Consider the following 12,658-nt stretch of genomic DNA (forward strand, 5'->3'; position numbering starts at 1 on the left):
CCAGAACCGACTCCATCGGGTCCCGTCTCACAGACGTGTTGAGAGATATTCAGGAATTTCTGATTATCAGTATCTGTGATTTTTTGGTCAGATTGCCAATAACAAACTAATTAAAAAAAAATTCTTCTTTGGTTCTGGTGCAGACAAACACAATGTCCATCCCACAACACCATCTGACCACTAACACGTCACAATTAATAGCCTAGAAACACTGAGTAATATAAATCTGCAAAGTAACTACTAACTAAATGTGGAGGTGAAGAGGTATAAAGACAGAAAGCAAAACACCCGAAAATTGAACTTCATTACTGGTTGTCTGCAATTTTGAACACCAGTTCCACATATCGGTGTTCAGTCTCCTTCATTTCTTATAATCAAACCAACACACAGAAAAGACGTCACCCACTTAAGTGAATCACAGCGATGACAGCGAACGCATCGCTGGCTGAAGACTTCATGACCGAACACATACAGTCGTGTGACTCTGGTAAGTTGGTACATCCTTCTGTTTAATATTTCAACAGTACAAATTATATCAGACTTAAGAAACATGACATGAGAAACACATCGCTTCACATATTCATCGAGAACATTCTGGCCACTGAGAAATCACCTGAGAGAACGAGTTAGAAAACCTATTCGGTTTGATGTGAGGACTTCGACTGGGAGCATTTACAACAAGGGGTGAATCAAAATGTGCTGAGACTTTATCTACTACGGTCTTTAAACATCTGTTGAGAAATATACGTTATCTTCTTCAGCCTCGTCACCACCTGTGTCAGTAAAACATCAGTACTGTACACTAATGACTGGCAGATATATTACAGCAAGGACCACTTCACACCAACGTCACGTTCAAACGTGTTTCTGCTCAAAATAAAACACCAACAAAAATTAATTTCACAACATATCGAGAGAAGTTAAAGTCATACAAATTTGTGCAAATGTCACCGTACGGTCACAAGACGACTCCAAATGATGAAGGCACCGTACTTAAAGTCTCCACTCGTTACCACATCGCTCACGTGACGACTCGACTGTGCTGCTGCTGCTGCTGCTGCTGGGAGTTTCATGTCCGGGCTGTCAGAAACATCCTGATTCTCACTGAGACTGTCCAAGAATTAATGAAAATGAAAGTTGACACGTTGACACCCAGTCTGCCCTTTTAGAATTTATCGAATTTGCATGATCTTAACAGTTTTACAAATTCTCAAACACTTCTTTTGAATCTCTATTGAACTAACGTGGTTTGAGTCATGCTTTGTGCTAAAAACACCTTGAGCTTTGAGGATATGTTTTGTACGAGGTGTCTTTAATTAATTTAAGAGGACAGAAACTGTAAGCACCAAAGTTTTAACCTCTGAAATAAATGTTTAGATGTTTCAGTGAACCTTATTCTTAACCAGAAACTAGATAACATACTGTTTGAACAATTTCAGGTTCAAGTTCGCCAAAATCCCCAAAATTCACACTCTGATAAAAATAGTTTTCTTTTAGTTTAGTCAGCTTCATGTTCTGATAGAAGAAGCAACTGAATTCAACCATTCACTCATTAAAACAAAAACTGACCTGAACTGAACATGTAGCTGCTGAAGTAAATCATGAAGAACGTGTAAAACATTTCACTTGTGCCATCAAATTCTGGAATAGTTTTCTGTAACTGTCTGAATCGTCTCATTAATGAAGTGTTACCTTGTTATTGTGAAAATGAAACATAGACTCAGAGTGACACACTGTGATCCTCTTCATGTCCACAGTCAGGCTGCGTTCACCTCACTGCAGTTGTTTGGTGTCGTCAGTGACACACTGACCTCATCTGGACTAAATTAACCTGACATCATCAAAAATAATTGATCAGGATCATGTTAGAGAAAAAGAAAAGAAACTACTTCTGTCCTCCAGGTTCATCAGTCACCTCATATGGATGTAATCTGATTAAAGGATCCTTAGATTGTGATAAATGTCACACTGTGGTCGGCTTTTCTTCATCACGTGATCATGATGTTTAATAGTCTACTTGATAAAACCAGACCATCACTGACTGATTAAGGTTTCTACTGATGCACCGAGGCTGCTGGAGAGGAAAGTAATACTCGAGTACTTTCTTACCTTTAATCAAAACTTGTCAGCGGAAACTATCTGTTAATTCCTTCACAGAGAATGTTGGTAATCGTTTAATCTTTGAATTAAAGCGGAAACACAAAGTGACAATTTTCAGTTTTGTTTGGCAGTTAAAGGTGCAACATGTAAGAAGTGTCCACCTCTTTGTGCTACAAACAGCATATCACCAGAGGAACCTGGGGGAGTTGTATGAGGAAGCTGGCTGGTTAACCTGCTAACTTCCAACATCTTTGATGTGACATTAAGATTATTATTTCTTGACATTCGGTTGATCATTTTAATGTTAGTTTCTATTAATTTTGACACTTTTAAACTGAAATTCTTACATATCGCAAGTAAATAATTGGGGGGATGAAGATGTGACCTAGAACTGTCGACTTTTCTTGTTTTTGTCTTTTAGACTTAATCAGATACAATCAATGGATTTAGTGATAATGAATGGTATAATTATTTTCTGCCCTATGTGTTATTCTGTAAGCCAACAATCACTGATATGATTTCATGATAATAAAATGATGTCCTGGGATCATTAATGATGGATCCTGGATAAAGCCAAACCAAACAATAATTGAAGAAACTTTTGTGTTAACGAGATATTTAAAAAATGAATGTAAACTCATCAGGGAAATCAAATAGTGTGAACCATGTAAACACTTTAATTGAACCGTTACCTTAATCTGGTTATTTTCTAATGAGCATGAAACATGGTAACTGTCACGCTCACATCTGATCGTCATTTCTCCCTTGCAGGTATGAAATCTCATCAGCCAAACTCCCAAAAACAACAATAATTCAAACAATACTAAAATAAAAAGGCAACACGTTGCATTTAGGACAACCCTGTGAGTAGTGCAAAATCATCTCAGAGTGTAAAGTTCAGTGGCACTGATACACTAATACTGATAATCCACAGAGATGCACGTCACCCAGCTTCACTGCATACACAAGTCCAAGTTCACAAAGCCACAGTCGGAGCACCAGCGAGCAGGTTTAACCAATAAACTGTGGCTGAAAACCAGGCGACAGTCTTCCTCACAGAGGACAGGTGGGGCCGTTCATCTTCCATCAAGTATTATCTCAACAAAATTAAAACAAAAACATAAACAGATCGGAAACGTGTACGTGTGCAAAGTTCCATTTTGCGATAGAAGCAGATGAATCAGTGAAGTAATCCAGTCAGCGGTGAGAGACGATCCTCCAAGCTTCAGTGTTTCAGCAGCAGAGTTGCAGTTTAGTTTTTTTACAGGACTGGAAACTGACTCTTTTTTTTTTCCTCCACAGCGTCGAGTCCATCCAAACAGCCATGTTACCAACAAGATAGATTTTTAGGAAGAAAAACAGCGCTCCCAAACAAAATAGTGACTAGAACCTCTCTTTTTCGTCGGTGACGTTCACACCCGGCATCGCAAACGTTTCTCAATAAAATGCAGCTCCAGCGACGGCTTGTGTTCAAGTTTCACTTCAACGTTAAAAATACAACAACACACAGGTTTATGTTAACCTGCACATCATTGAATCTACCGGACTGAGGTTGGCTTAAACCAATGTAACTTAAAATTTAAAGTTTATAGAGGAAAACCCAAACTTTCATTCCTTTAAGGGTCTTTGTAACTTATAATAATAATGAATGCATCCAACAGAATTCAGGCTCAGCAGCAGCAATAAATTCAGAGAGGCTGTTTGATAAATTAAAGTGAGCACAAGGAACTTTTGTTTTTGTTGATTCCATCACCACTGAGGACAAAAGCACTGTGATCTGTTGTAAAGATCTTTGCTAGCAAACACATTTGTTTTGGAAGCTGGTGACCGAGAGGCTGCAGGACGACCGAGATGAAGTCATGTGTGTGATCGGACCCGAGCACAGGCATTAATAATACCTATATAATGATAGCAGGCTTTTTCGCTGATATATTAATATATCTGAGGGATCAAAAGACTTTCATAAACACTTAAAAGTTCCTGGTAGTCACTTTACAGGTAGTTGTTATGATTATCATATCATGGTCAGAGAGAAGCTTCTGAGAGCCGAGATGACCTTCAGGAGCAGCTGAAGTTGAAGTTGGTGTGGACTGAACTGAGGCCCACGTCAGCAGCTCTGAACTGCTGCTGATGTCTCACTTCATGTGAATTCAAGATGCTTCAATCGTTCAGTTTATAAAACGCCTAATAGGTGCCAATCCTACTTGCATCGGCTGCTAAATCTAAAGCACACGGCGACACACTGCCAACGTGCTGTGCAAACATTTCACCAAGATGCATTTTAGTGCCAGGTGTGAACGAGGGCACGGACTAAATCTACTGAGTAATTTCCCACCCTGTACTGGAGTGACATCAATAATCTCCTGAGATCTCCCATTTAGAAATTCCCCTGATATAAAACACCACCACAACAGCATGGCACAGAACTGAAGCAGGACTATATCAACTATACAGCCAGCACTATGACACTGTTATACCAAGAAGCTGTTTACATGACGGTGAAGTCTATTGCGTCTCCTGTTGGGTGAGGGAGGGGGAGGGGCGTCACAGCCGGGTCACATTTACAGGTTAGTTTACACCATATAGGAACTTTGACAACCACTGAGCTCGAGTGAGGATGGTAATATCCAGTTGACCAGTCTACAGCTGCCCGTGTTGTCTTTAGGAAAATATCTAACACCGTGGGAGGGTGGGGGGGTTCAGAGAGCCTCGAGCAGCAGCTGTTGGGAAATGGAATCAGGTCCACGCCACTTTACGAGAGATGGCCTGTTTGAAGCACTCGGGGTCGACGTTCCCTCCGGGCCGCAGCGCCCTCTCCAGGCTCACCAGCACGTTTTGGTGGCACTCCCTGATGTTGACCGGGTACTTGGACCTCAGTAGCTCGTATGCGGCTATCAGCCTCATGTTCTGTTTCACCATCAGGTATTGGATGATGCACGTCGGCGCCAGAGAGAAACCGTCTCGACAGTGCACCAGGACGCGCTTCCTCTTCTCGGTGGAGGCGTCGATGCACTCGTTGATGTCCTCGAAGCAGCGCTGCTTCAGGGCCGGGCCGTCGCCCAGCGCGTCCGGCACGTCTCCGATGTCCACCTTGAGGCGGGACCAGCTGTGGCGGGTGCCGCGGGAACAGGTGCACGGTATGAGGTTGAGGCTGGGGCCCGGTTCTCCTGGCACGCTGCTCATATCGATGATGCTGTCAATGTTGTTGCGACAGAGGGTGCGCCCGTTGTACGCTGCGTTCAGGTTGCCGACATAGATGTAGTCTGTCACCTTGGAGATGACGGGTTCAGAGTACTGGAAGTGTTCGGGGCCACTGGGTTTGGGCTCAGGTGTGTCGGGGCCCCTGGCACCAGCCGGCCCCGTAGCGGCTCTCCTGCTGTAGTTACGCAGCTTCTTGGAGCCCGAGCGAGACGGAGGGTTGGAGTCCGACTCAGAGCTGCTGTTCCAGGGTGGAGAGAAGAGCGAAAAGCGGCTGGAGGATTTGCTCTTGTTGAGGATCTCCACCGGGCTGGACAGGCCGGAGCTGGACGCTGTGGTGGAAGCCGAGGCGCAGAACAGAGACGCCCGCTCCAGTGAGCCGGTGCTGCTGGCAGCTCCTGCACTGTGGGCCTGCTCCATCTGAAACAAACACACAGGTGTTGGTCGGTTTTGATGGAGTTAAAGGGATTTAAATAACTTTTTACAGATCTAATGTTTGTGGTTTGGCTCCCAGTTGACTTCTCTAACAAACATTGTCTTCAAGCATTCTTGGATTTTATTTATTGATCATTCATTTTAGCTTTTTCAACTGTTTGTACACAGACATGGTACTGATGATGGAAACGCTGGACATAAAGTTTTGTGAGCTCAGAGGTAATTATTACTGTTTTATCTGTTAATATGCACCCTGTAGCTGTATTCTTTGAAAAGACCTTGTACATAAAAATCTGCCTCCGTATGTGGGCAGTTTCTGGATGTCAGTGGAACAATAAACCTGGAAATCTTGTTGTCAACATGAAAGACACTAAATGTACCCGAATTGTAAACCTCAAAAAGTCTGAACGGTTTGTGTTGCTGACGACGAGGACGTGTGTTCGGACATACCTGAGCTTTGAGGTTGTTCTTCCACTCCTGCGTCTCCAGAGCTTTGAAGCGTCCGCTGCTGTCGGAGGAGACCGACATGCAGAGGGGCCGGTGAGCTCTGGGGGGGAGCTGGGGGGTGAGGGCCACGGGGACGGGCCTCGCATCGTTGTGATCGCTCCTACTCATCATCAGATTTGGACAGGAGCCTGGGGCAAACGACAAGACACGTCTGAGATCAACAGCTAAATGACAGAGCAGGATGTTTCTGAGGAATAAATGAGTGAGGGTCACTGCCACCATCCACCAAGGACAAGGCAACTCACAGTGCGTTACAGGGACATACACATAGTTAAGTTAAGGAAAAGGAAAGTAAGCTAAAATATGATGGGTTTAAAAGAGATGAGACTTCAAAATAAAAGTCACAGTGCAGTTCAGAGCCATTAAACGGCTTCAGTGAACGGCAGAGGCGAACAGAAAGGTCTTCAGTCTTGATTTAATAGAGGTGAGTCAGAGTTTTCAGGGAGTTTATTCCTGATATGTGGTTCACAATAACTGAACGCTGCTTCTCCATGTTCAGTTCTGACTTTCTGACTCTAGGGACTGAAAGCCGACCTAAACCTGACAACCTCTGAGGTCTGGACGGTCCAGAACATAGCAGCAACATCATTCAGCGCTTTATAAACCAACAGCACGAATAAAATCTATTCTTAGGCAGACAGGAAGCCAGTGTGAAGACATGAGAACTGCAGTGATGTGATCTACATTTCATGGAGAACACTGAATCAAAGCTGTATAAATAAACCTTCCTAAAAGGATTTTACCTACCAGCACATTCTGAGCGGGTGATGGACTGAATCTGCAGTGTGTTCTGGGTTTTCAACAGGCTGTGGAGAGTTCTCACTATACCTGAGGATGAGAGGTCACCTTGCAGTGAAAACATTTACGATCTGTGTGTGGATGGTGAATGTTGACATGACAAACTTACCAATCCTTCCATTCTGCTTGCAGAGCACCTTTTTATCCAGTAGTTTGTGAGCACTCAGGTCTTTGTTCCACTCTTCCTCGGCTTCCATGTTCCGCCTCCTGCTGAAAGAGGCACAAAAAGCAGGCTCAGGCGGCCCGTCATCTTTGGCAAGCCGGGCGACACTTCAGCTCCATCGGACAAACATCGCTTCAGCAGCTCCGCGGCGAGGACTGACGCTGCTACTAGCATCACCCGCTAAGTTAGCCGCTAACGGCAGGCTTAACTTAGCCAAGCAGTCAGCTCTGCTAGCTCACTTGGTGTGAGTCATGTTGAGCAGGCGGAGGCTCTAACTGTCGGTTATTTCTGTCCCGAGGCGGAAAGTTAGGCCGCAGTTAACTGAAGCATCCACACCGGAGGAGAGGACGAGCATGACGACCGAACAGATCACCGTGATCGATAGAAATGCAGGAGCGTTGAGCAAGCTAGCCGCAGCTAGTTAGCATAACTGCCCGCTGCTGCTCTGTGGGCACTGCAGCTCATTACGAATACACACCAGCTACCGCAGCATCGTGTGTCGGTCAGCGGCAACACAACGCGGCCTAACGTCGCTGACAAACACCATAACCGTGAGCATCTGTCCGGGGCTCCGGTGACTCGCTGGCTGGCTAACAAACGGCTTCACCAGCCCCGCAGCATCACCGCCGTGAGCGCGAGCCCGACCCCCTGCCGCTCCGACTCATGGGTAACTTTGTCCCCTGAACGCAGCCTGCCAGGTTGTGTTAACCCTCTCACGACCACACGTTTCAGCTGGTAAATTGTTAAATAATGAGTTGAGACGTGGTTGGAAGTTAACGCTGGTACGATACGACGAATTACAGCTCGACTTTTTCACGCATTTCGAGAGGAGAACAACCTGCAAGGCTAAACTCGGCGTACAACGCTCATAACTTACGAGGTGCTCGATAAATATACTGGAATCTTTTAAATGGGCGGGGACAGTCAGCTTCTCAATGAATTCAGCCATCTTCGCCAAACGGTTGATGGCGAGCGAAAAAACCAACGCCTCTCCAACAAAGGAGAGCAACATAATCTTAGTTATAAACATTAAAACACTTATTAGAAACATTTACAAAATGTGAATAAATAACAGTAATAACATTAAGCCACCTGTGCATTGTGTTTCAGAATTATATACTGAGGTTAGCACGCTAACCTTCTTGCTCCGTCCCAGTCCAAACCTCCTGTGCTGGTGGTGTAAATGTCAACACTCTCCTGGTACAGAGCTCCAAGTCCAAACCGCTACCTGTACGGCTAACTGAGCTAACTAGCTACGGGCAGCTACAGCTAGGAGCAGTCAGCGGTTACTCTGGCAACATGCTGCCCCCTGTTTGTTTTGAGTATGAATTCGAAAGGATGCACTTTTTCAAGCTCATCTTACTAAAGACTGTATTTTAAAAGGTGCACTCCATAGTTTTATTTATGCCCAATTATACTAAATAATCAAACTGTCTTTATTTTCATGACTGAATTAACAAACGGACATTAAAGGACAACATGATTGATACTGTTTCACTTACTGGCGGACCCTGCCACCCTTCTGGCTTCAAACAGTGTTCTGGGACTTTATTGTCCTCAGAGAACAGCTGGTTTATTCACTGATGGAAAATATAAATATTTCTGAGTCTGTTTAATTACCTCATTAATAATGTAAATATAAACATTCTGAGTTTCTTTTCCAAGACTACTTTGTGCCCCTTTAATGACCGTCAGTAATAGAATAAAGAGTAAAAGTTCTTCCTTTTCCAAACAGCTGCAGCATTAACAAAATTAAACTTACATTCTCGCCCCCTCACAAAAATCACATCAGTTTAATGCACTCACCGTGTGTCTGTGTCGGAGTTGTTCAGCTGTGTCTCGGTGTGTCAGCAGACTGACTGAAGCAGCAGCAGAAAACAGTTATCAGGGAGCTGATCTGCAGCTTGTTTTTTTTTCCTCTTCTTCTTGTGTTTAATTGGACGGCTGGGCCTCTCTCCAGGTATCCTGGTAACCCACCGACCTGCTGATGTCACTGCTCTCCATAATGAAGTGTGTGAGCGAGTGAGTGAGTGCGTCTGCCTTTGTCAATAACCAGGCAGGGAAATTCACAGGCGATAAGAGCGACAATGAAGGACACGTCTACCATGATGTGATTTAAGGTGATGGAGACACACTCAGCTTCTCATATTACATTATTGTCGCTTCAGTTCATGTTACCGGGATTCACGTTTATGTTTTTAGTCCAATTTAGATAAATATTCCCTTGAGAAACTTAAAAATATCTCAATTAAAGGACGATGCTGGGTGTTTTAATGTCTGCTGACACCAGTGCTGTTCATTTTCACACTACCTTCTTTGCAGGGAGCTGCTGGTTTCCACTCACCTTAAAATCCCTTCATTTTTTTAACCCTGAGTTTCAACATTTGAATCCAGTAAAAATGATGCACATGAGATTCTTTAAAAGCAGCAGTGTGTAGGATGCAGTGGCATCTACAGCTGAGGTTGCAGATTGTAATCGACTCAACACATCTCGTCTCACCAGCAATGTAAAAGAAACTACGAAAAGGCCCTCTGTGGAGTCAGTGTTTAGTTTGTCCCTTCTGGGCTACCGTACTAACATGGCAGTGCAACATGGAAAAATCTTTGAACCACAAAAATGGATGGAGATTTTCTTCCTTCCTGTGAAACACACCTGATGCTGGGCACCTTGAAAACAGCTGGAGGTGGTCCAACGTCCATCAAGACGTCTCTGCAGACTTGTTTTGCAGCCTTGTGGCTCATAACTGAGCCTTTATCAGCCTGAAACAACATCTGGTGGTGTAAAGTGTTAAATCAGAGCTGAATGGGTGGGAGGGATATTTGCACTTCAAAGAGACTCCTTGAGCTCCTCGGCTCATCACTGTTGGACCTTCACCGACCTGCTGCCTCCTTTAAATCACCCTGTGGTTCTGACAAACAGCTGCCCAAGACAACAGCAGCATCACAAAATGCAGAGACAGAGCAAACTTTTCAAAAGATGAAACTTTTGTATCTTATTCTCTCTGAAGCATGAGTTATTTGTGTCACCATTTAGATTTGTAATGCGTAAAAAGAAGAACCCAGGAGGTTGACCTGGGCGAAAGTCACTTCCTGAAACCACGCCTGCCTCATGTTGAGTCCAAATCTGAGCCTTATTCTAGTGTTTCAAACCCTCATAGTTCAATATGTAATTCCTTCTGCTCAGGGATCTCTATCAAAACCAACCACAAGACATTTGCAGGGTGTTGTGTGGGGAGGGCTGGGCAGAGCTCACATCAGATTCTGCTCTGATCCGGAACTGTTTACAGACCAGCGTTTACAGATAATGTGCCGTAAAGTAATCTGGCTATTTGGGGCGATTAAACACAAATGATCCTGCAGTGAGACACGCCATCTAACAACTGCCTTAACTGATGAAAATCCAAAAGTTTTATTCACGTTGTGTTTAGTCCCATTTAGTCCCCTTATGAACTTCCTTCCTCGCTCTCTCTCACTCTCTCCTGCAACCAAATGAAACACAACCAGTAAACTTGTGGATTTGTCTGACGTCTAATGTTGGAGGACATTTCAACAAAATGTATAACAAAAGATCTTTTAATGCAGAAGTCTAAATATCACATATTTAAGTACAGCAGGAATAATCTAAATGTGTTCAGAACAGTTATCACAGAGGAAAGCTTGTTTTCATGCGCTGGTTCATTTTTAGATTTCGGGGTTATTCCATGTCTTCAGTCAGACGAGTGGAAAGTAATAATGTTATTTAATATCACAAATTCATTGAGAAAATGCCTTTTTTTCATATTTAAACACAATATATATTTTTTAAAGTTGTAATGTAGAAATGTAAGTGAGTGAATGTTACTCCTCTGCAGTCAAACACACAGAAATGTGTGAAGTAATTAATTATTCTCCTGATCACCTGCGGAGGTTTTCTTTAAGTGTTTAAAGCGTTGTGGGTGTGCCTCTCGTTAGCGTGATTATCTCCTTCCTCCAGGTACAAAGGATCATATTTCAGCATCAGGTGCACCTGAGAGGCGTGTCGGAGTGTTTTAATGATGATGAGTCTGATCTCTGGAGGCCTGAACCAGCACGACGACGCTCCTGCTGAGCTCAGCTTGATTGATCTCAACCTCCATCTGACACAGAGATCCAAACTCACAACCTCCAGCAGCCCAACGTGACGACGAGTCAGTCTCACATTTACAGTTTTAAATACTTTTACTGGAACTTCACCCGAGTGTCTTTCATTTACTACTGATTTATACTCGACCATAATTCAGGGGTGAATGTTGTTCTGTTTAACACTACTGCATTTATGTGACAACTGAAGTTACTTTTAGGTTTAAAAAAATATACATGTATAATGTGACAACAATAATAACACTACTAACAACGTTTTGAAAGGAAAAATAAAATATTAGAAACAATTTCTTATTCATGACTGATCAGAATATCACCTCACTGACCTCCTCATGCAAAACTCTATATATTTGGGCGTCTCATAAGCTCCTGGTCACTATTACAGAAGCTACGGTATTGTTTTTGAGTTTTGAATCTAATAATAAGGAATTGATATGATAAAACTGCTGTTTCTGTTGGGTGAATTTCATATTCATGAAGTCAGATTTCTTCATATTATTCCAAATGAATCTTTGTTTTCTGTTGAACTCAAGATTTTTTATGATTCCATCTGTAAAGTATCTAAAAACCAAAAAGACATCCAGCCTGTTGAAAAATATTGTGAACACTACTGTACTGCCAGGCCAAATGCTGCTTCTGCTATTTTATTTTATTTCATTTTATGTATGTATGTATGTATGTATGTATGTATGTATGTATGTATGTATGTATGTATGTATGTATGTATGTATGTATGTGTTTCTTTAATCATTCATTCATTCATTTATTTATTTATTTTTATCCAGTGTTTTTGTAATTTGTTTGTGCTTGTGTTTTATGTTCCTCTTGTTTTTTTATTTTTTATTTTTGATTGTGTCTTAATACTCCCCATACATCTGTTTTTCCATGTTGTTTATATTTTGTCTTTAATGAGCTAATAAAGTTTGATAAAAAAAAGATTGAGAAGTGCCCCGCCCCTTTCTGTGACATCACCCCATGAAGACTTGTGATTTCATTCAAATTCATCACAATCAGAATTTCCTTTTTTTGTCCTGCAAACTGGGGAAATTTCTGTGTCACAGCACCCAAAGCACAGCAATATTACAATAAACAATATTAATAGTAAAAACAAATAATATAATTAAGAGGTAAGAATCAGAAATAGGCTTGTATATGCATACATAATATGTTACAATATGAATTAATTCACATTTCATTTCATTCATTTAATGGCAAAAGTATAGAACCGGAACAATAACACCTGAGCTGAAGTGTCCAGATTACCTGAAGTCACTCGATTACAATATCAAAGTTTCTGTTAGTTTTGTTTAACTTCAATACCAGACATGACAGATCAAG

At 42.5% G+C, this 12,658-nt stretch overlaps 1 protein-coding gene and 1 long non-coding RNA gene across 2 annotated transcripts; one reads left to right on the top strand and one right to left on the bottom strand.

Moving 5' to 3' along the window:
* Nucleotides 1-2,026: 2,026 nt before the first annotated feature.
* LOC119024731 lies at nucleotides 2,027-7,836 on the bottom strand. Its single transcript, XM_037107784.1, has 4 exons — nucleotides 7,148-7,836; nucleotides 6,988-7,068; nucleotides 6,184-6,368; nucleotides 2,027-5,718 (listed from the first exon to the last, which is right to left on the bottom strand). The coding sequence occupies exons 1-4, from the start codon at nucleotides 7,233-7,235 to the stop codon at nucleotides 4,837-4,839; spliced, it is 1,236 nt and encodes a 411-aa protein (XP_036963679.1). The 5' UTR covers nucleotides 7,236-7,836; the 3' UTR covers nucleotides 2,027-4,836.
* Nucleotides 7,736-11,943, top strand: LOC119024732. The gene is made up of 3 exons (XR_005076583.1): nucleotides 7,736-7,868; nucleotides 9,162-9,321; nucleotides 11,175-11,943. It is a non-coding gene; the product is annotated as an uncharacterized LOC119024732 (long non-coding RNA).
* Nucleotides 11,944-12,658: the final 715 nt, after the last annotated feature.

Source organism: Acanthopagrus latus, chromosome 8 (genome assembly GCF_904848185.1).
Source record: "Acanthopagrus latus isolate v.2019 chromosome 8, fAcaLat1.1, whole genome shotgun sequence".
NCBI lineage: Eukaryota > Metazoa > Chordata > Actinopteri > Spariformes > Sparidae > Acanthopagrus > Acanthopagrus latus.